The sequence below is a fragment of the Alosa pseudoharengus genome, unplaced genomic scaffold, assembly GCF_046254945.1.
Source record: "Alosa pseudoharengus isolate Yale_2024_CS ecotype anadromous, Long Island Sound unplaced genomic scaffold, YU_APseudo_1.1 YU_APseudo_1.1_scf_15, whole genome shotgun sequence".
Taxonomy (NCBI): Eukaryota; Metazoa; Chordata; class Actinopteri; order Clupeiformes; family Clupeidae; genus Alosa; species Alosa pseudoharengus.
The window spans coordinates 8,974,893-8,998,905 of record NW_027468620.1 but is presented as its reverse complement, the minus strand read 5'-3'; the positions used below and the strand labels follow the sequence as shown (position 1 = coordinate 8,998,905).

At 44.7% G+C, this 24,013-nt stretch overlaps 1 protein-coding gene across 4 annotated transcripts in view; it reads left to right on the top strand.

Annotated features, from left to right (window-relative positions):
- Positions 1-24,013, top strand: part of anapc1 (anaphase promoting complex subunit 1) — a 57,193-nt gene that overhangs the window by 16,066 nt on the left and 17,114 nt on the right. For all 4 annotated transcript variants that reach the window (XM_076285449.1, XM_076285451.1, XM_076285448.1 and 1 more), the window contains exons 20-38: positions 3,004-3,095; positions 3,521-3,669; positions 5,970-6,048; positions 6,512-6,554; positions 7,070-7,143; positions 7,513-7,691; positions 8,518-8,747; positions 9,714-9,832; positions 11,919-12,190; positions 16,934-17,168; positions 17,667-17,758; positions 18,526-18,660; positions 19,354-19,436; positions 19,911-19,989; positions 20,323-20,397; positions 21,719-21,789; positions 21,956-22,046; positions 22,518-22,571; positions 23,237-23,430. In XM_076285449.1, the coding sequence (XP_076141564.1) occupies positions 3,004-3,095; positions 3,521-3,669; positions 5,970-6,048; positions 6,512-6,554; positions 7,070-7,143; positions 7,513-7,691; positions 8,518-8,747; positions 9,714-9,832; positions 11,919-12,190; positions 16,934-17,168; positions 17,667-17,758; positions 18,526-18,660; positions 19,354-19,436; positions 19,911-19,989; positions 20,323-20,397; positions 21,719-21,789; positions 21,956-22,046; positions 22,518-22,571; positions 23,237-23,430 (2,346 nt within the window). The remainder of the gene's footprint in view (positions 1-3,003; positions 3,096-3,520; positions 3,670-5,969; positions 6,049-6,511; positions 6,555-7,069; positions 7,144-7,512; positions 7,692-8,517; positions 8,748-9,713; positions 9,833-11,918; positions 12,191-16,933; positions 17,169-17,666; positions 17,759-18,525; positions 18,661-19,353; positions 19,437-19,910; positions 19,990-20,322; positions 20,398-21,718; positions 21,790-21,955; positions 22,047-22,517; positions 22,572-23,236; positions 23,431-24,013) is intronic.

Sequence of the window (24,013 nt, the reverse complement as noted above, 5' to 3'; positions counted from 1 at the left end):
CTGGGGAAAGGTATAACTCAAGGGGAGGTGGAAAACGAGTGCATTTCCCCAAATGGTGGAGTGTATTTCCCCAAATGGTGGAATATCCCTTTAAGCCAGGTAGAGTAATTAGTGAAATCAACTGTGTTAAGGGCACAGGTAGAACCGATACATGGTAGGACTTTTCCTTTCTGAGCCCAGACTTTTACGTCTCTAATTGCATTACATTATGTTATAGTGCTGGGCGGTATACCGGTTCACACCGTATACCGGTGTATATTTTCGTTATGATATGAATTATTAATATACCGACATACCGGTGTATTTGATTACACAACGTTTCGAACGCTGCTAGAATCATGAGTGGCTCTTTGTAAACAGCATCATTTTCTGGGGCCATGCAAACCTGCATTACCACTAGTGTGGAGTTATTCTACATCATCACAGTAAAATAGACCATCCTTAGTCAATCTACTGCAGCAATTCCTCTCTCAACCTGTAGAAAATGCTGTGAACATCTGATTATGCATGAAAAAAAAATACCGTCATATACCGTGAAACCGAATTTTGAAAAATACTGTGATATACATTTTTGGTCATACCGCCCAGCACTATTATGTTATATTTATCCAAAGCGACATACAAAAGAGAAATAACATTCAAGCTGAAGTGCAATACAAGACCTTAACGTAACGGTAGATACTACTTTAGCACACGCATCCATGAAATGGCACATCCCTGCGCATTCTACTCATTTTGCCCTTATTGAAATGTTTTTTTGTATCAGCCCACACATTTGTGTACAGCCTAGGCTGCCTACTGCATGCTAGCTCAGCTCCTTAGCCTCTATGCTACCATCACCATCTATCTATCTATCTAATCTATCTATACATTACAGGAATGTCTGTCTGTTATTCGCACATCTTTCGAACCGTTTATCCGATTGATTTCAAACTTGGCAGGTGTCTTGCTACGGGCACGAGTAAGTGCAGCGCCAAGTTTGACGTTGTTTGGATGAGTAATGCAAAATATATTGTTAATTATATCGGTAAAAGAAGCACACATTGGCTTTCTTCACTCTACTGCAGTATATATACTATACTGAAGCCACTCCCTTTCTTACACAGCACAGCGCAGGACTAGAGACAGAGCAGCACTATATCAGGGCACAGGTCAAGATGCAAGATGTTTGGATGATTATCATGTCTGACATCAACAATAAAGATTCCCTGTATGTAGTTTGCTTGCATAAAATGATTCCGCAGATTTTGCAACAATACGCCAACAAACACGGGTATGCAGTGGCTATTCAAAATGATGTAAAATTTAAAGACGTTTCAGAATGCCACACAGCTAGACAATGAGTGACAGACAGAGCGACTTACTGTATGTTACCAAAGTCACATTATTGCAAATTTCATATGATGATTCATCTTTCTACAAAATGGTTTGCCTTCTATATCATTAAGTTACTCAATAGGCTGAACATATAGCCTTACATCAAAGCTTTAGGCTTATGTCATTTCGATCAGCTACAGACGACGAGTGGCAGACACTTATAGACTATCAGAGATTGTTGAGTCACATCGTTGCAAATTTCATATGATTATGCGTCATTCCACAAAATCAATTATAGGCTAATATATTATAATATAATATTTATTGAATGCTTAGCTGGAATGATGTTTTCCCTATCATCCTATTTTTAAAGCATGCATACCTGCGGGCATGTAATTGGGCTACGGGTTTTCTACAGGAATGACATGTTTGAACAGGCACTGCACTAGTTACATTGAATGTTAAATATAATTCAACTGAAAAAAAAAAACAAAGTTGTGCAAAAAAAGATGATGTATACAACTGTTACCACTTTAAAGCAAAGGGATGCACTAGTCAAAAAGATGGGATTAAAGCAAAAAGGAATGCAGCAAAAATATCGTTACATTTTGATAATGATGTTTTCATAAAAGTCATAGTTGATAATTAAGGAATTAATTTGATTAATTGCACAGCCCTAAATATTTACATATGATATTACAGCACGTTGCATTTATCCAAAGTGACTTAAGAGAAATTACATTCAAGCTACAGTGCAATAGGTGACCTTAGAGTAACAATAGATACTTTTACCACACGCATTGTTATATGGTCTTTTGGGCCCCCATCGTCGACTTCAAGGCAGTGCCGTCTTGAAGGCCCTAGGGTTAGGTTAGGATTAGGTGCCTTGAAGTCAACTGGCAGCGCTGCCTTGAAGTTGACAGTGGGGGCCCAAAAGACCATCAAGCTCACAAACAGTCAAGATACACTTCCCTGTGCGTTCTACTCACTTTGACCTTTTTGAAGTGTTTTTTTTTTTGTATTTCTTGGTATATTTATTTATAAGATAATAAACATTAACAGGAATAGAATATTTAATTCTGTTTAGTTTGGTACCATAACATAAGAAAATGTCAGAAGGTACTTAACAGAGCCCAGCTTGAACTTGTTTCTTAATCTTTCTTGTCCAAGCACTAAGGCAACAGGCAAGAAACTTTGTAGGAAGAAAACTTGAAACCTGGAATCTTTAGAGATGGTCCTTATCATTTTCAGAATTATTGCATTGTGGTAATTCGAGGACCATTTTTATTAACATTAAAAACCATTTAGACAAGATTCAGACTGAAAACACATTTTGTTGTCTAGACCTAGATACAGCTCTGATATCTGAAAGGGGAGCCAAATGAGTCCTCCAGAAAGGTCTCATTAATTCACTCCAGTGTCGACCTCCCCCGGTCCCCCAGCCTCATTTTTCAGCGTGCGTTTTACTCCGAGTCTGGACTCTGACGGCTGTGACGTAGCGCTGCTGGTGATTCATGGGCAGGTTAGGGCTGCTATTAGTATTAGTGTAAGTATCGATTAGCTGACCAAGCTGAGATGAAGAACCCCTGGTTGAGATGGTGTGGGGGTGTGGGGTCAGGTTGGTCGGGTGGAGGTGGTGTTAGTGTTGAAGGCTGGTGCTGATTGTTTCCCCGTCTCTCTCATCAGAGACCTGCAGCTGGAGGAGTACATTGATCTGTACTGGCGCGATTACCCCTCGTTCATCAAAACGTTCCACGAGTCCTGCGTGATCGACCAGGGTAAGTGGCAAATCAATGGAGGCGCCCGTCATAGGGCCTCTCATTAGAATGGCCAGTGCTCCCTTGTCTTGTTTTTTTTTTTTTTGGTTTGTTCTATCGTACAATCCCTCTCTCAGCATCTCACATCTGCTTTTGATTTGTAATTTTTCTTTTCTTCTCTCTCTTTGTTTTCTTCTTCCACTGTTGCCAACTTTTTTTTGACAAATGAATTCTTGTTTTCTCTTCTCATCTCTCTTCATTAACTATCACTCACTCCCTCTGGATCTATCTAGAATTAGGATGGACGAGATGGAGATAATTGAGGCTGTATTAATTGTTAGGTTCATGGTGTGTGATGATTGGGAGACTGGCATATGTACTGTATGGTATGCTGCTCTGTCATGGCCTAAATTGCCCCTAATCCCCCTCCTTGTTGCCCCCCTCAGCCCAGCTGGAGCAGATGACCCGGCCCTCGTTCCTGACGCCGGAGCCACCCTGTGTGTTTGGCTGGCTCCGCCACTGCCTCAGAGGGGAGGACGTGCCACCTTTCCCCTACCTGCCTGGCATTTGCGAGAGGACCAAACTACTGGTGCTTGTAAGTGGCTGAGCATTTCTTTTTTTATCAGCATTGAGAAGTGATGTTGTGATGATGAATGAAGCCTGATCTATCACACATGTGTAAATGATGCCCCCCCCCCCACCCCTGAAAAGCACTTTGTCTTCACTAATGGGTTGACTTTCTCACAGTAGCTACATTCAGTGACTTTCCACAGGAACGTTCAGACAAGACCTCTGCTTACTTTTCACCTACAGCTTTTATGGGGCAGGTTACTCTGTAACACGTGCTTCTTTGGTCTCTAGTACTTCTACCACAGTAGTTACGCACAGCGTGGTTTACAGCATCCTTCATTAGCAGAATTAGGTGCAGAATGAATAGTGTATCCTAGGAGGAGGAACATGGAAAGAATGTATTGAGTTTAGGTAGTACTGATTCCTCAGTGGCCCATGCCCAGCAGGGGGCAGTGTTCCTAAGCGTCTTGTTGGGATCAGTAATTAAGACATCTAGGTGCAGAGCTACGTGCCCACTCGAAAGTGCTACCTTGCCTCTCGGCGAGTTCCTGCAGGGTTGACGGGAGGTCACGACGGAATCCTTTAATAACAGAGGTGCAAATGTGGGGTCACATGGTGCTGTAGCTCTCGCATGCTCAATGGAAATGTCAACTAGTTAGTCGGCATTTTGCTCCTAGCTAATCACAGTGACATTTTTCCATCTGTTTACTCGGTCTGTTCTGAGTTCCTCCAATGGCATCTGTGTCCCTCTTCTCCCGTGTGTGTGTGTGTGTGTGTGTGTGTGTGTGTGTGTGTGTGTGTGTGTGTGTGTGTGTGTGTGTGTGTGTGTGTGTGTGTGTGTGTGTGTGTGTGTGTGTGTGTGTGTGTGTGTGTGTGTGTGTGTGTGTGTGTGTGTGTGTGTGTGTGTGTGTGTGTGTGTGGGATAAGAGCTGCCTAACCTTAATTAAGCATTGGAGGTCTGAATCATGAGTGATGGTGGGAGGTTGATGGAGGAGTGACGCTGAGTAGGGTTTGTGTGTGTTTGACAGAAGAGGGGGAGGGGGATGGTTTGTCTGTGTCCCACCATCGTGCCAAGCACAGTGACGCACAATGGACAGAGAGACACTAACGACATGTCATGCAATTATAGCCTGTATTTACCCTAGTCCTCCTCTCACTCTCTCTCTCACACACACACACACACACACACACACACACACACACACACACACACACACTACATCCCCTTCCCTACCATCCACCTGATTACCGGACAGAACATTACTGGCATTGCTTAACTTGTTTAAACCTCCATCAACCCCTCTCTCACACGCAATTTCCTGTGTCAGCCGGAACAGAATTGTTTCTCTCTCCTTCAGATTCCTGCTTTAGTCCTGATATCAGGCAATGTCATTCGTCCGTCATTCTAAGCACGCTAAAATTGGGTCGTGGTCGGCCGCGCACTGGAATGTGATGAATGAATGAGGACGAGCCTGGAAGTCTGAATGTCTTTGCGCTATTATTTTCTAAAGCAGACTGGTTTAGTCATTGCCACTAAAACCACAACGGTGCTGTCCCACTGCAGATACTCAATCGGCTTCTCTCATCCCCTCCACCCCACTCACTTTTTCTCTCTCGTTCTCTCTCTTCTTTTTATCTTTCATTACTCGTGTTCCCACCCAATATCTCTTTCTTTCTTTTGTTCTTTCATTCGGTTGTTTATTCGTTATTTCTTTCTGTCTCGTTCTCTTTCTCCCACCCCTCGTTTCCACTATGTTATTTGACCCATTCATTCTACCAACCCTCCCCTCATCCTCTCTCTCTCTCTCTATCTGTATCTCCCTCTTTCTCTCTCTCTCTATCTATCTCTGTCTCTCTCTCTCTCTCCGTCTCTCTCTCTCTCCCTCTCTTTCTCTCTATCTATCTATCTCTGTCTCCCTCTCTCTTTCTCTCTCTCCGTCTCTCTCTCTCTTTCTCTCTCTCTCTATCTATCTATCTATCTATCTATCTCTGTCTCCCTCTCTCTCTCTCTATCTCTGTCTCCCTCTCTCTATCTATCTATCTGTCTCCCTCTCTCTCTATATATATATATCTCTCTCTCTCCGTCTCTCTCTCTCTCCCTCTCTTTCTCTCTATCTATCTATCTCTGTCTCCCTCTCTCTTTCTCTCTCTCCGTCTCTCTCTCTCTTTCTCTCTCTCTCTATCTATCTATCTATCTATCTATCTCTGTCTCCCTCTCTCTCTCTCTATCTCTGTCTCCCTCTCTCTATCTATCTATCTGTCTCCCTCTCTCTCTCTATATATATATCTCTCTCTCTATCTCTCTCTCTCTCTCTCTCTCTCTAGAGTTATGCGCTGTACGTGGCTGGAGACAAAAATGCGGTGTCGGAAAACGTCTCTAAATACCTGGCCAAGATCTCTGCAGGTGAGCTGAGCTGAGTTTTCACAGGCCGGGCCACTGTGTCTGTCTGAGATTGACATGCTGTGCCCCTCTGACAACAAGACACTCCCATGGGCAGTGGGGATGGAGGGGGCAGGGTGCGGGGGGGCATGATAAACATATTGCAATATGGAAATAGTAATTGGATGAATAAACAGTGCTAAAGGCATATAATGTGATTTTGCATAGCACAAATGAAGACTTTCCATGGTCTCCAAGGGTGAGGAGGAAACAGAATTGAATTTATTGTACATGTAATATGTAACACTTAATGATTGAGTTGGTTTAGAGATGACGCATTACTGGCAGAAGTTTTATTTTGCCACACATGACCTGTAAGCACACAGTTGTTTATGCATGTCCTTTGAATTTCCCTTGGGGATCAATAAAGTATCTATCTATCTATCTATCTATCTATCTTTGTTAATGCTGTGCTTCTCCATCACAGGGCAGAAGAAGAACATCTGTGATCAAATTCCTGAAATCAGGAGGTACGTTTTTTTTTTCAGCATCGGGATCTATGTTAACGGTGACTACTTTTTGAGTAGAATTAGTCATTGAAGGCCTGGTGTCTTATCCATTTTTTGGAAAGCATCTAGTGCAAATGCTTGAAAGATGTTTGTAGTTGTTGTTGTTGGGTTGTAATATCGTTATTGTAATTATTATCTTTCTGAATGAGATCAGGAGTGTGCTCTCACCCTTGTTATCACTTAATGGCATTCAGAGGATTTGTGTAGTTGAGAAAATAAATAAATAAATGAGGAAATAATCTTATCGCAGAGTAATTGATTTCCTCACCGAGACCTGAAACTTGGCAGAAGTGCAGTCTGTTATCAGACTCATCAGTCCCTGGTGCCCTTTTGTGACACTAGTCTTAACCACACGCTGGAATCAGATGGCATTTGTCACCTGCCTCCCCCCAAATAACTTCTGAGTAAAAAAAAGTGACTCATCATCTTTGTGTGTGCGTGTGTGTGTGTGTGTGCGCGTGTGTGAATGTTTGCAGAGAGAGCAGCGTGAAGTTTGAGGCCCCGCAGGGGAACCTGGCCGAGAGGCTGATGGAGTGGCTGACCTCTGCTGGTGCGGCACTCCGACTTTCCGCCTGTCGGACGCAAACACCTGTTGCATCCAAACACACCCCCCACCGATGACTTTAAATTAGAACAATAATGTGCTTTTCAAGTGTAACCGATTAATTTACGTAGTTTGAAGCCTGTTGTCTTCATACCTCTCTAATGTCAGGGTCCCTTACACCGGTCAAGTTCCTTGAGGAGATATTTGCTAATAACTATATAAATTAGTAAAAATGTAATTCCTTTTCACACAGCTTGAAAAACATACCAGTATTAAAGTCCCTAACTGTGCGTCATATCAAGTAGTTGAATAAGTCCATTTAGTTAATTCATAATTTAGTTAATTGCTTGTTAATGCTTGGTGTTCATTTTAAAGGGTTCACTCTGAAGGACCTCGAGTCGGTACCGTTTGGGGCGGCCCTGCCAATCAGAGATGCAATCTACCAGTGCCGAGAGCACCCGTGCTCTGATTGGTCCGAAGATGTTTGTGCACTGATTGGACGGCAGGACCTCACCAAACAGGCACACAAAGTCACTCCTACCAAGGCCAAAACGGTAAGTGTGATAAGCTGGAATGTGTTTGAGAGAGGGCACTGACCATGCATTAGAGGATTGAAATTTTATGATGTTAGAAAGTCTGAGATGAATTTTCAGCGCTACTTGCCTATATCCGTTTGCTACCGAAGAGTTAAATTAGAAAAATATTTTAATGCTTGTATATAAATACGTATGTAAATATTACGTACCTATATTAAATACTTATGTACTTAAGTATGTACAGTAGTAATTACATTGCATCTATGTAATTACAATTACATAGATTTTACATGGTTGACACATCGGCAGCGTTGAGCTTCCACGTCTGTAGTGAGTCAAATCCGGTCTGGCTGTGTCTTCACTTGACCCCACGACTTACTCAGTACCCTGTAGCCTAAACTCTGAATCTTTGAATCTGAACCTATGACAATAAGTGAAGGTGGAATGAATGAATGAATGAATGTATGTAAAGCTGTACTGTACATTTTTAGGATACAGTGAAATAATATAAAAATATATGATGGAGGAGACCTGCCTGATTAATGACTGCTTATGTTAATGTGTATATGAATTACTACTTTTACATAGTTTTTGTATGTACGTACTTAAATACGTATGTATTAAATATTTCGTACGTATATTAAATACGTATGTATTTGTGTGTGTATTTGTTTGTGTGTTTTTTTTAAATAGGTATACTAGGTTTTTTATTTTTTCAATCTTGAATGCGAATTTGTGTTTGCAAATTGCAAATTGCAATGCGAATTTGTGTGTCTGTGTACGTATGCGTGCGTGTTTGTTTGTTTGTTTGTTTGTCTGTTTGTCTGTGTGTGTGTGAGAGCAGTCGGTAGGCCTTGGGGGCGAGATGCTGGATGTGCCGGTGCCCAGTGAGGCTGACGAGGAGGAGGACGGCATGGCGGACCTGGACCCCGAGGTGACGGGGCTGATCTGGAGTCAGGACCTGCGCGTGCAGGAGGTGCGGCGGCTGCTGCAGAGCTCGCGGCCCGTCCGCGTCAACGTGGCCCAGCTGCCCGAGGTCAGCGATCATGAGTACATCGAGGAGAAGGAGAACAAGTGAGTGTGTACACACACACACACACACACACACACACACACACAATCATGCACTTCTACTGTCTCTCATGTACGCACATCAAAGTCCAAAGACAAATGCTCTTGAACACACACACACACACACACACACACGCACACACGCACACGCACAGAAGCAAACACACAATTACTTATGTATGCAGTATGCACATTCACACACACACACATGCACACACACATGCACACACACACACAGACAGAGAAGCAGACACACAATTACCCATGTATGCAGTACGCACATTCACATACACACACACACACACACACACACAGAGAGAAGTGTATGCACAGTTAACCACGCATGCATGCATTTACTCTCTCATACGCACTTTCCTACAGTCACTCAGGCGTATTAACGGCACGGTGTGTTCACCGCAGATTTCAGTAGTGCAGGCAGACAGAGCTGAAGCGGAGAAAGTAAAAGTGCTGCTGGGGTTAGCCATGTCATGTACAGTCAGATGTCATATCTACTGGTGGAGTCTTGCACATATGCAGATTTACATGGTTGACACATCGGCAGCGTTGAGCTTCCACGTCTGTAGTGAGTCAAATCAGGTCTGGATGTGTCTTCACTTGACCCCACGACTTACTCAGTACCCTGTAGCCTAAACTCTGAATCTTTGAATCTGAACCTATGAGAATAAGTGAAGGTGGAATGAATGAATGAATGAATGTAAAGCTGTACTGTACATTTTTAGGATACAGTGAAATAATAATAAAATATATGATGGAGGAGACCTGCCTGATTAATGACTGCTTATGTTAATGTGTATATGAATTACTACTTTTGCCATATTCTCATTTGAGCCTTATAAATGCATTTGAACTTATCGAAACATTGCACTGCAGTGAGCGAGTGGTCAACTGAGTGTTCTGGAATGGACATAAATTCAGTCCATATGTTCTTCCCTCCTCTGTCCATAATAGGCTCCTGCTGCTGTGCCAGCGCACCATGGCACTGCCCGTTGGCAGAGGCCTCTTCACCCTGTTTTCCTACCGGCCCGTGCCTACAGAACCCCTACCTGTGCCAAAGCTCAACCTCACTGGTATGTTACTGTTTCTGGCTGATGCCAATAGTATGTGTGCACATGTGCTTTTGTTACACTGTAAATGCAGGTTTGCCGTTCTCCCTCGGACATGCCACTCACGCTTGTGTTGCGTTACAAAAAAAATTGGACGGCACATTTTACTACGGAACTAGGCGCCAGGCCCCTCCTGCTCCAGCTGGTTCTGTTTGTGTTCGTGTAGCTTGCGTACACTATGAATAATGCTTTACTGTTTCTGGCTGATGAAAACGGTATGTATGCACTAGCACTTCTCTTGCGCTGTAAATGCAGGGTTGCTGTTCTCCCTGTGAACATATCTGGTAAACAGTACTCACACCAGTGTTTGGTAAGGTGCTGCTGAGCTATGATAAACTTGTGGTTGTGAGGAATAGGGTTTCTTTGTTCCAGTTCCTGATCCATTTACGCTTGGAACATTTTTCCCAACAAACAAGAACATCAGTCCCTCTTGGCCCAACCTTGCGTAAGTCTCTGGTTGTGTTGCTGTTTATGTTTGTGACGTGTCCCTGGGGCCGTCTCACATGTGCCACATAAAAGAACCTTTAAGTCTGCGCTCCGTTCCTCCTGTGAAGTGTGAAGGCCCAGCCTGTAATTATGGCAGGAGCCTTGTTTCTGTCCAGAGAGGACAAACGTGTGGACTGTTTTCAGTTTACGGCACAGACAAAACACAGCTTTCATGGGCTCATCCATACTCCTCTCTCTGATGACCACATGACCGGACCACATGAGAGATGAGAGGCTCCACCATTAATAGAAAGCAGGACAAGACAACAAGGAAACATTCAAAACAAGGACAGTCGCACAATTTTGTTGTGTAATCTACAGAGATGGATATTGAATATTTAATGATACTTGAATATTTAGTGATATATTCTTCACTGTCAGGCTTTTTCTGTTGTTAATACGGGGCAGACTGTGTGTGTGTGTGTGTGTGTGTGTGTGTGTGTGTGTGTGTGTGTGTGTGTGTGTGTGTGTCCATATAGAGGCAAGTTGCCTGACTACTCTTGTCTGTGTTTAGTCTAATTAGCTTTCATTAGGTTACTTTAGAGCTTTGAATGGGCACATTTAGTCTGATTGGAATCTGATTCAATTGAAATACAAATGAATCAAACACCTCGGAATAAAACTGCTTAATTTGGATTGAAATTTCAGTTGGATCAAAGGGAAGTGGTTTATTCCGTATAGAATCCAATTGAACAGCCATGTAAACACTCCAGATTCCACTCAGATTCATGAGCAAGTTTTGCACATGCTCATTACTCGCCATTGGAGTTGGATTACTGATCTTGTAACATGGATAAAATTCGATTAGATTATTTTGACATATAAATAGTTGATCTGATCTTGGGCTTCAATTGGAATGATGTCAGTCTGACTGTTAAAAAAAACCTGAATGTAAACGTGGCTATTGAGTTTCCATTTCCATCTTTTTGTTTGGCGTCTCACTTGTGTCTTATGTGGCTCTCCTCCTCCTCCACCTACTTATCCACCTCCACCTCATCCACATACTCCTCCTCCGTATCCACCTCCGCCTCCTCCTCAAACTACTTATCCACCTCTACCTCCTCCTCCTCCACCTACTTATCCACATCCACCTCCTCCTCCTCCACCTACTTATCCACCTCTACCTCCTCCTCCACTTACTTATCCATCTCTTCCTCCTCCACATCCTCCTCATCCACCTACACCTCCTCTTTATCCACCTCCTCCTCCTCTACCTACTTATCCACCTCCTCCTCATCCACCTACACTTCCTCCTCCGCCTCCTCCTCCTCCACCTACTTATCCACCTATACCTCCTCCTCCTCCACCCACTTATCCACCTCTACCTCCTCCTCTTCCACCTACTTATCCACCTTCACCTCCTCCACCTACTTATCCACCTCCTCCTCCACCTACTTATCCACCTCCACCTCCTCCACCTACTTATCCACCTCTACCTCCTCCTCCTCCACCTACTTATCCACCTCCTCCTCCTCCACCTACTTATCCACCTCTACCTCCTCCTCCTCCACCTACTTATCCACCTCCTCCTCCTCCACCTACTTATCCACCTCCTCCTCCTCAGGCCGGGCCCCTCCTCGTAACACCATGGTGGACCTGAGCAGTGGAAACATTGACGTGCCGGCCAACATGACCAGCTGGGCCAGCTTCCACAACGGCGTGGCGGCGGGCCTGAAGATTGCGCCCGCCTCACAGGTGGAGTCGGCCTGGATCGCCTACAACAAGCCCAAGAGCGCCGAGCTGGCCAACGAGTATGCCGGCTTTCTTATGGCCCTGGGCCTCAACGGCCACCTCACCAAGCTGGCCACACTCAACATCCACGACTACCTCACCAAGGTGAGCGCAAAAACACACACATGCACACCTAGTCACAATCAACATCCACAACTACCTCATCAAGGTGAGTGCGAAAACACACACACACCTAGTCACACTCAACTTCTACAATTACCTCACCAAGGTGAGCGCAAAAACACACACACACACACACACACACACACACACACACACACACCTAGTCACACTCAACATCCACGGCTACCTCACCATGGTGAGCTCACAACACAAATGCAAACCTGACCTGGTCCCACTGACAAAGGTGAGCTCAGAAATAAACACCACCTACACAAACTTCTGTTCCAGCCTAGTGAGCTCATGTTCCAAAACACACACCTTGCCATGCTTGTCATCCATGGCCACTGCGTCAGCCTGTGCCAGTCAACCTGCCATCTTTTAACATCCATGACTACCTCAGTAAGATTATCTCACAACACAAACACACTCCCCTGCCCAACATTGGCATCCACAGCACCTCCCTCGCCAAGATGAGCTCAACACACACACATACACACATACACACACACACACACACACACACACACACGCCTGTCCACTTTCATCAAACATGATGACCTCACCAAGGTGACCTTGCAACACAAATACACGTCCATACCAGTAAACAGTCATGACCACCTCAGTAAGGTTAACCTCCAATACAAACATATAAACCACCTTAGCCTACATGACATGAACTTTAGTATTCAGTTGCTGGACTGAATTGCAGTAGCCTTCTGCACCACTGTAACCTGCTGCAGGAATAAACACTGTGATATTCAACTTTATTGAAGCAGTTCCCTAAGGCAAGCGGGTATCACCTCATATCACCCTTGTGACCAAAAGGCACACGCGCACACACACACGCGCGCACACACACACACACACGCACACACACACACACACGTGCGCGCACACACACACACACACACGCGCGCACACAGACACACACACACACACACACACACACGCATATCCTGCTACCGCTGTAACGTGATGATTGGGCTCGCAAGTGAACATGCTGCCGGATGTTAGTGAGCAGTACCTGAAGAACACACCTGCACACCCTGTGTGTGTGTGTGTGTGTGTGTGTGTCTGTGATTGAGACGAGCCTTTCCATAAACAGCCATGTCCTCGCACATACAGGCCCTATCAGTGTGAGTCACAAAAGATGCTCAGAGGCACCTTTACCGTGTACAGCTAGTGAGTTCACCCAAGCTCACCCACACACTCCAACCAGAGTGAATCACTAGAAGCGAAGCCATGCACCAGGCTTCCCTCCTTTCAGTAAACCTGTTTGTCATGCGTTTCACATCTACGCAGTCTCTGCAACAGGACATACACACACACACACACTCACACACGCGCACACACAGACACATACATACACAAAGAGACACACACACACTCACTCACACTTTTTCATACACATGCACACAGACACATGTACAGACACACACGCACACACACACATACATATACACAGTCACAACACACATTCCCTTACACACATGTACAGACACACACAACCACACACTCACACACATGTACACAGACACACACACATTCTCTTACACACATGTACAGACAGACAGACAGACAGACAGACAGACAGACAGACAGACAGACACACACACACACACACACACACACACACACACACACACACACACACACACATACACATACACAGACACACCACATTCTCTTACACACATCTACAGACACACACACACACACACACACATACACATACACAGACACACCACATTCTCTTACACACATCTACAGACACACACACACACACACACACACACATACACAGACACACCACATTCTCTTACACACATCTACAGACACACACAATGACACACACACACACACACATACACATACACAGACACACACACATCTACAGACACACACAATGAACACACACAGACACACACACACTCTCTCACACACATGTGTACACACACACACACACACACACACACACACACACAGACACACCACATTCTCTTACACACATCTACAGACACACACAATGACACACACAGACACACACACACTCTCTCACACACATGTGTACACACACACACACTCTCACACACACACACACTCACACACATGTACACAGACACACACATTCTCTTACACACATCTACAGACACACACACACACACACACACACACACACACACATACCCTCACACACACACACACTTCCTCACTCACTCACTCACTCACTCACTCACTCACTCACTCACTCACTCACTCACTCACTCACTCACTCACTCACTCACTCACTCACTCACTCACTCACTCACTCACTCACTCACTCACTCACTCACTCACTCACTCACTCACTCACTCACTCACTCACTCACTCACTCACTCACTCACTCACTCACTCACTCACTCACTCACTCACTCACTCACTCACTCACTCACTCACTCACTCACTCACTCACTCACTCACTCACTCACTCACTCACTCACTCACTCACTCACACACACACACACACATTCACACACTCACACACTCACTCTCACATAGATACACACACACACACACTGACATGTTCTCTCATACATAGACACAGCGCTATTTTCGTCATTCATTTTTGTCTTTGAGAGCGAATCCGTAGCACCAGTAAAAAGTAATTCAGAAAATAAACTGCATCTTGCCCAACCCACACCCCACCCTCAGCCTCCCACGCCTTTTCCTCATTCTCTCAGACGCCTTCCCTCCCTCTCGTTTTCTCTCATTCAGTCTTTCTTCGTACAGCTCCTCTCTCTGTCTCTGTCGTCTCTCAGCGTTGGATCGTGTGTGTGTGTGTGTGTGTGCAGCAGGGTGCAGTTAACCGGTGTTCAGGGTTCATCTCCATCTCGCTGCGCTCATCCTGTTGTTTTTCTCACATGAAAGGGCCCAGACCGGCGCGTGGAGTTTCACTATGACTTTTCCAGGGCCGTGACGTGTGCACCACTTCTCTCATTTCCAGTCAGGGCCCCGGCCCTCTGTGGTCTCCCTTGTATCTCTCTCTAATCTCACCCACCACCACCCTGCACAACACCCCCCCTCAACACACACACACACACACACACACACACACACACACGCACACCAATTAGTTCACAGGCCTTAGGCTCTGGCCCTTTTTCTCGTTCCCCTCCACAGTGAAACCTGAAAATGCCTGGGTTCTCTCTCTATTCCTGATCATCAGGCCGAGAGCATGTGAGGTAGCCGGTCGAAACGGCCTCGAGTGCTGCATGGCATGGCACAGCCGACGTCATTTCTCAGCACTGTCAAGCTTCTATATATACAGAGGACCAAGAATTATGTGTTTTTTGATAGATAGATAGATAGATAGATACTTTAGGGGAAATTAATTTTTTGCTGGTCATAAGTACAGGAGGTAGTTGTTTTTTTTAATAGGGCTTCATGGAGACCAGCAAATCAGTTCTCTCTCTCTCTCTCTCTCTCTCTCCAGAAGCTGCTTTTTAATGCTGCAGGTCCTACACCGAAATATATTGCGGTGCTTCTGTGTTTTTGGGCTGCACAAACTGACAACTACAATAAAAAAAACTTAACGCTACTCTCTACTCTGCTTACTATAGAGTTCTGTCTGCTGCTGATTTACCATTTCAGATGTCTGTGGTCTTGTATGTATGTCTGTGTATGTTTATATATGTATTTGCACATATGTATGCGTGTGCATATACAGTGGTTTAAATGGAATTTAGTATAACAATGTTGTTGTTTGAATGTCCAATTTTATGTAAGGGATAACGGCCGCCGACGTGTCCTGTTAATTAATGGACGAGGGCGAGAGGCAAAGAACTCCTCGAAGCCTACGCCCAAGCCCATTGATTCCATAGGACACCTCGAAGGCCGTTATCCCGCTTATCACCCGGTTGCCACTATAGGCAATAGTCATGCCTTTATAGCACACAATGGAAACAAGCGGTTCCATTTAAAAATAAGCCTACTTGTTTAGTTTGTTGTACAACTTTCTTTGGCCCTATAACAGAGATAGCATGGGCAGGTAGCTTGTTTACAGTTGATTCCATTGTTGCGAAGCCTGCTTCCAGGCTCAACCATCGCCCTATGGTTGTTATAGTTGCCATTCATAAGAATTGATATTGATAAGCATTGACATTGACTTTTTTTTACAAGATCTACTTCATAGGTGTCCCGTTATTCAGAATTAATAGCCACCCCACCAGCCAATCAGAAAAGAGTATTTCTTCTCTCCGGGTGATAAATATAGTTAATGCCATATATGGGCATAATTATGTATTATTCGTTGTTGTAGAGCTGAGAAATGGCACATAGTGTGGTTACATGTGCTGAATAATCTGACTAAAGCACCAATTATCAGAATATGGAATATTCCAGTTTACATGCTAAGCGAACTTGGGAAAATCTGATTCCATGGTGATACATCTTCACTGAGGGATCATAATAAACTTCAACTAAAATCGGAGTATTGGTGGATCTAATCAGATTGAAATTGAATGCACCAGGTTATTTTTTCGTGTTTTATAAAATTGGATTTCAATCCAAACACAATTTACATTATTTATTGTATATTTTATTGTAGCAAAGAGTATAATCAAACTGAAGTCTAGTTGTTTGCATGTAACCACATCAACAGACAAAAATACAATTTGTATTCTGTTTATTCAAGTGTGTGTTGGTGACCTTTCTTAATGATTCATGTCCTCTCCTGTGCTTGACAGGGCCATGAGATGACCAGCATCGGCCTGCTGCTGGGAGTGTCTGCTGCCAAGCTGGGCACCATGGACATGTCCATCACACGGCTGCTCAGCATCCACATCCCCGCACTGCTGCCACCCACTTCCACCGAGTTGGACGTGCCGCACAGTGTCCAGGTGGCAGCCGTGGTTGGCATCGGCCTCGTCTACCAGGGCACCGGGCACCGCCACAACGCAGAGGTGCTGCTCGCCGAGATAGGTCAGTAACACACACACACACACTCACACTGACTGCGTCACAGTCAGGGTTCTCCTCAAACAGAGAGAGGGGTTGTTTCTCTCAGTGCATGGTGCATATCAGCAACAATGTGCATTTGTTCTTCAAGCGCTTCAAGGGTACTGAAAGTGAAACTAAATTAGTCAAGACGCCCCATGAGTCAGAGCCGCCCCAGAATTTAATGGGTTTATCCCACGCTACACCTTGCCACCAAGTTTCATAAAAAGAGGGCTGTTGAATTCTTTTTTTTTTTTTTTTTTTTTTTTTTTGCGTAATCCTGCATACATACATACAGACAAACAAACAAATCGCAGCAAACAGACAAATCTGTTTTGATAGAAAGCATAACCTCCTTGGGGGGGAGGATACTCTCAACCTTACACTGCAATTGACATGTTTTGTACCTTACAGGATGAGTGAGATTGGAGTGTTAAGGAATGATGCAGGCTGGATAACTTGTTGTCTATGTTCCTCCGCCAGGTCGACCTCCAGGCCCTGAGATGGAGTACTGCACTGACCGGGAGTCCTACTCGCTTGCCGCAGGCCTGGCTCTGGGCATGGTGTGTCTCGGGGTGAGTGTGCTGCTGTAGCCTGACCCATAAAGTGGACAAGTGCGTGTGTGTGTGTGTTTGTCTCTTTGTGTGTGTTTGCGCGTTTCATTCTCAGCCAAACTAAAGTCTTTTGAAGTGTGTTTTGTCTTTCTTTTTCATTCTGAGTCATATTTTCCTTGCCTTTGGTGTTGGGATTGAGGGTGAAACCAGATAGACAGAAGATAAGCAACAGCGCTCAGAGAAGACCGATTCGAGCGAAAAACCACCATCCTTCTTTACCCCATAGGAACAACAGGACCTAGATTTGTCCAGTCATAAGGGGATGACTTCAGTCTTTAATTCCAGCATCAGCTGCCTTGCCAGGAAGTACTGCAGGAGTAATTTTAGCACTTGTGTGTCAGGGAGTACCTTGAGAGCGACCGGAGACAATAATTCTGTTGTAGCAGCAGGAAGTGGACACAAAGCCTTATTGAGCCTCTCACTGACCTAGAGGTTCTTTGGGTGCGTTCTCTGAGCTGCACGGAGACTTTGTGTCGGTGAGAGCGGAACAGGGATGACTCCCACACCCAGAATAATGGCCAACTTGCCCTTCAACAATGTACTGACCTGTAGAGAGTGAGAAAGTACCCATCCCCCCCATTCATTTCAATGGCCAGTGCTAGGCTAGCTACATCTTCTGGCCATATTTTTCACAAATAAGCTAAAAAGTAGGTGCCACTGTTCAACATTCCACCCTCACCCACAAACCTGTCTCTAACCGCCCCTCACCCCCCTCTGTTTCTATCCAGCATGGCAGTAACCTGATCGGCATGACTGACCTGAATGTGCCTGAGCAGCTCTACCAGTACATGGTGGGAGGGCACCGACGAACCCATGCTGGCATCAACAGGGAGAGGCACAAGTCCCCCAGCTACCAGATCAAGGTAACGCATCCACAAACGCTCTTCAACCAACCGGGACCAAACATTGCTCCCAAACAAAGTGTTTGATTCAACACAAACAGTGGTGCGTTGAACACACTGTTTGCGCAAGTACAGCTGAAAATAGCCATTTTTTTTTTTCTTTCCGAGCCTGATGAAATCGATGCAAATTTTTTTTCTACCTTTCATTCTTATCTTTCATTTGTAAATGACTTAGGGTGGATACACTATGCACGCTATATGCAGTGTTGCTGATAGGATCCCACCTCTGACGCACTCACCAAACCATAGATTACCGCTGTGACAAACATATCGTTCAATAAGGAAACCATTGCAAAACGGTGCAAATGTTTTGAGATTGAACTTGCCCCTGGTTCCCACCACAGTCAGACAGGGACTCCCAGCCTGTCAGTGGCTTGGCCTAGTCACTGGAGATGAAGATGGTGATGGTGAGGGGCTCAATGGAAAACAGCTTTGACTTTATTTCGTCAATATTTAAAAAGATCTTTACCTAGGGCTTGTGAACATATGCATAACTTGTTTAATGAAATCACTTATCGTTTTTATTTTAAGATGAGTCTGAAACACAGTCAACAGTATGTGAGAAGCTTGAAAGTGCATGACTACTTTCTAAATGTGCTGTACTGTACATGCAATTAGGAGGTAGCGTTTAAGAACTGCTTACTTCTCCCCTAGGAAGGGGACACGATCAATGTGGATGTTACCTGTCCAGGTGCTACCCTGGCCTTGGCCATGATCTATTTGAAAACCAACAACAGGTGTGTGACCACTGACCTTACAACTTTCACTGCCCCCACCTTGTAATGATCACCTGTTAGCTCCCCTCCTCCTTCCTCTAATGGTCTTGGGCTGCCATGACACTTCTCTTGTTCTGTCTCCATTATGACAAAGCTTTTTTTCTGTCCTTCAGAGCTGCTTTACACCTCAGGGTGTCAGGTTGTAGTGCTCTTGCTGCTGCCCAGAGCTGTGTGTGTGTGTGTGTGTGTGTGTGTGTGTGTGTGTGTGTGTGTGTGTGTGTGTGTGTGTGTGTGTGTGTGTGTGTGTGTGTGTGTGTGTGTGTGTGTGTGTGTGTGTGTGTGTGTGTGTGTGTGTGTGTGTGTGTGTGTGTGTGTGTGTGTGTGTGTGTGTGTGTGTGTGTGTGTGTGTGTGGTAATGAAGGCCCATGGTGGAGATCTCTGAAAGGGAATGACATTCACACCTCTAACACCCCCCCCCCCACTCTCTCCCGTCAGGTCAATTGCTGATTGGCTGAGGGCTCCAGACACCATGTTCCTGCTGGACTTCATCAAGCCTGAGTTCCTGCTCCTGAGGGTGAGTGGAGGACCGAAGAAAAAATCATACATGTACACACACGCACACACACAAGCATACACACAAACACTGAAACACACACACACACTCAAAAACACACACACACACTCACGTAAACACAGACCATAGTCTCACACACATGCACACGGCTTCCCCAACACACACACACACACACACACACACACACACACACACACACACACACACACTGGCCATTACCTCCTGCAAATCAATTTCTGCTACTGTGTCCAGTCCTATGTGATTCAGCATAATGAATTTGATGAATTTGTTACTGGTTGACGTTGGATCTTTTTTGCGCCCGCTGGTCTGCAGACCCTGGCCCGGTGCATCATCATGTGGGATGAGATCTTGCCCAACGCTGAGTGGGTGGGCAGCAATGTGCCCCAGGTAAATAAGTCACTCCCGAGTTTCATTTATGCTTTACTCCATTATGGTTATAGTATTTAGCATTTTTGTCCAAAGCAGGGCCGGAGTGGGGCCACTTTTCAGCCCGGGAGTTTCAGGCCCAAGACCGGCCCACTTTTTTAGTGGTGGTGGAAATTGGATAAATAAGGCAACATTTCAGCTCTTACTATCCTGTAGTTTTTATTATAGTCTAATATTCCACTATTCCACAAGGATAGGTTGATAAGTTAACAAAAACAGGAAGGAAGAAATAAAGCATTTGAAATGTATCCCACAATTCCACTAAGAGGCATATTGAACTACTGTATTGTTTACATGTTTTTTTCTGCATGGGTCAGCTATCAATGTTGTTGTTTGGTGATTTGCTCCTTTACTACATCCACTTCTGAGCAAACAAGGTTGATCATGTAGCCTACTGCTGTCATAGCCTACTGTTCTTTCTTCCATAAAATAACTTTAATTCATATGGTTAACTCTATTATCCTTTCTACTTGTCCCTATAGTCATAGTTAATTTCGGGCTCATCATTTTCAGCGGCCGGGGGACTGGCTGATCTGCTGCTCAGGCTACTTTTGTTTTTAGGCCTATACACAGATCAAGCTTGAGTTTTGTTATCAATATTTGCATAATATTTGCAAAGTCTATGAATAGCCATATTGGATGATACCAAAATGCTAATATTTTAATTCATTTAATATGTTACTTGAATAGGTTGACAACGCTACAACGTCCATAGGTTATTAGCCCAATTACGCCGTTATAATCATGGCTATCTCTCTTTACCAGTTGCCACTTATGTCTGTTGGAAGCATGGCACATTTGGCAGCATTTCCCTCCAATACTTTTCGTCTTTTTTACCTGGCCTTTTCAGTCCCTCATGGCATCTTTCTACCATCCATCCTCCCTGACGCTTATCACTACGGTAGGGCCGGCCCGGCTGGTATCTGAGAAAACTTTTTAGGAAAGACGGGCTATATGGACCCAACCAATTAACTCTTATTGGGAGGGGAGAACAACCCATGCAGAGGCTGCGGTGTTAGGCATAGAATGCGAACGCGTGTAGCCAACTTTAAGAGAAGATAGATTAACGTGACAAATGCCAATATTTTTCCCTTGACCGGCCCAAAAGTGAAGCGATTCTCCCAATTACCCACTCCGGGCCTGGTCCAAAGCGACTTACAGAATATGAACGTTACAATAGTTAAAAATGTGCTTGATGGTCTTTTGGGCCCCCACCGAACCATGATCATTGTGAGCTGCTGTCTAATCCTTGAAGAACTCATGACCGTTATCCTCTCACCAGATTATTCAGGAAAACATCGGGACTGGTGAAGAAGTGCAAGTATCACAGGACTTGAACATGGAGACCTTGGCGTGAGTACAAACCGCCACACCCAGCACAGCAGTTTTGCTCAAAATTGAACTCAACTTTTGAGTCCAACAACAGCTCAACAGCTGCTTCATTGTGACCGCGTGTGAGCTGTCTGCCAGTTTAAATGTAGCCTTGAGATGACTTGCCATGTGTTTGTGCCACCTGCAGTCAAGCCCACGACTACATCATTGCTGGAGCCTGCATGGCTGTGGGGTTCAGATTTGCCGGCTCTGCCAACTCTGATGCTTTTGACTGCCTGGTAAGGCCTCGGTTTTTCTTTTTTAGAGAAAAAAAAAAAATTGTGTAACGCTTGACTTAGTCAGTATCCATAAAGCATCAACACATTAATGAAAGATTATAAAGTCTTCATGAAGCCACATAATGATCCAACTTAAATCTACATAACTAGCTTAAGTCATGCACTGAATATGCCTTATTATGTTATTGCCTCTGCAATGGTTTCTACTAACATTGTTATGCTTTATGACAGTGTTCTGTATTATGTAATATAATGGTTGTAGACCTATGCCAATCATTATTTGCCATTTTGAATACTTTGTATGTGATGAATTGTGTTTTTAATGCTGTATGGGTAGTGCTGACTTTATGGAAAGTGTTACCATAGTTCAATTCAGTTTAATTCTGTATCCTAACTGATGGTTTATAATTGTTCTTAACTCTCTCTCTTTCCTTCTTTCTCTTTCTATCTTTTTTCTTCTTTCTCTCTCAGTACAAGTATGCCAGGATGTTCATGCAGTCTCTGAAGGCGTCAGCTGCCACCATTGTAAGTGGCTTCTGTCCTGTGGAATGCAGTAATATGGGGAATCAGCACTTGCTCACACTGCTGAGTAAATCATGGCCCAGCTGTGGCAGAGTGAAGCGGAGAAACAGTGTTGAACGGCTATGGGTCATTCCCCTCAGTATCTGTGTCTGACATTATTTGCTACACACGCGCACACACACACACACACACACACACACACACACACACACACACACACACACACACACACACACACACACTCACAGTGTCTGTGACTGACTTTATTAGCTGCACTGACAGATAAATAACTTAACTAAGCTTTATCGTCGGATGCAGCCTTACCAGTAATCACATGGTTTATTTAAGGGAGAAAAAAAAGTCTCTCTTAGTTGGGGAAAGATAAATGGAAAATCTGCATTAGCTATGATTATGATGATAACTTCATGTGTTTAATGTTGTTATATGTACATTGTCTACATATGTACAACTGTACACTGTGTTTGTCTGTATTCTGCATGTGTGTGTGCGTGCGTGCGTTGTCAACATATGTATGTCAGCATATGTGTGGAGCTATATTCATAGAGCCAGCCAATGTATACTTGGGTTCAATGTGTGAGATGTTGCAAATGGCCCATGTTACATGCATATTTTCCTGAGGAGAGCCGTGTGTGTGTGTGTGTCCTCAGACGGGCCACTACAACGTGCAGACGTGCCTGAGCATGGTGCTGCTGGCCGTGTCCATGGTGATGGCGGGCTCGGGGGACCTGAAGGTGCTGCAGCTGTGCCGCTTCCTGCACAAGCGCGTCGGCGGCGAGATGAACTACGGCTTCCACATGGCCCACCACATGGCCCTGGGCCTGCTCTTCCTCGGGGGAGGGAGGTGAGGCCCCACACACCCGCATACAGGATACATACAGGACGCACAAGGGGTGGACCCTATGTGGCCGCCCGCGCACATGTATGCATACATACATACATGCTTACCCACATAATAACACGTAGATACACATATGACTCTAGAGAGGATGTCCCACGCACAGGATGCACAGGACGCATGGGGGGTGGGCCTTATGTGACCGCCCACGTACGAGCATGCACAACCATATACACAAATATATAAACACATATACGCTTGCACATAATGACACGTACAATAAAAGCCTTTGTGAATAGCCTACGGCCCCAGTTATTCATCATCTTCCGTCCTTGTGTAGCGCACGCATTCTGAGGCCTGTCACCTGTCACTCATTATCGTAAGGGAGGTGTTTGGAATCATGCCCGCGTTACAATCATCAGCCAATCAAGGTGGTCACGCTTGCCCATTTACACAAATTAATGGTCGAATATTACTGATGATCATTGTTATTTAAGAACATGCAGTGTGCGTAGGGCACCAAAAACATCTTGCTCGTAAAAAAGCATCATACCGCACATTGTGGCGGTATGTTTTTTTTTTACATTGT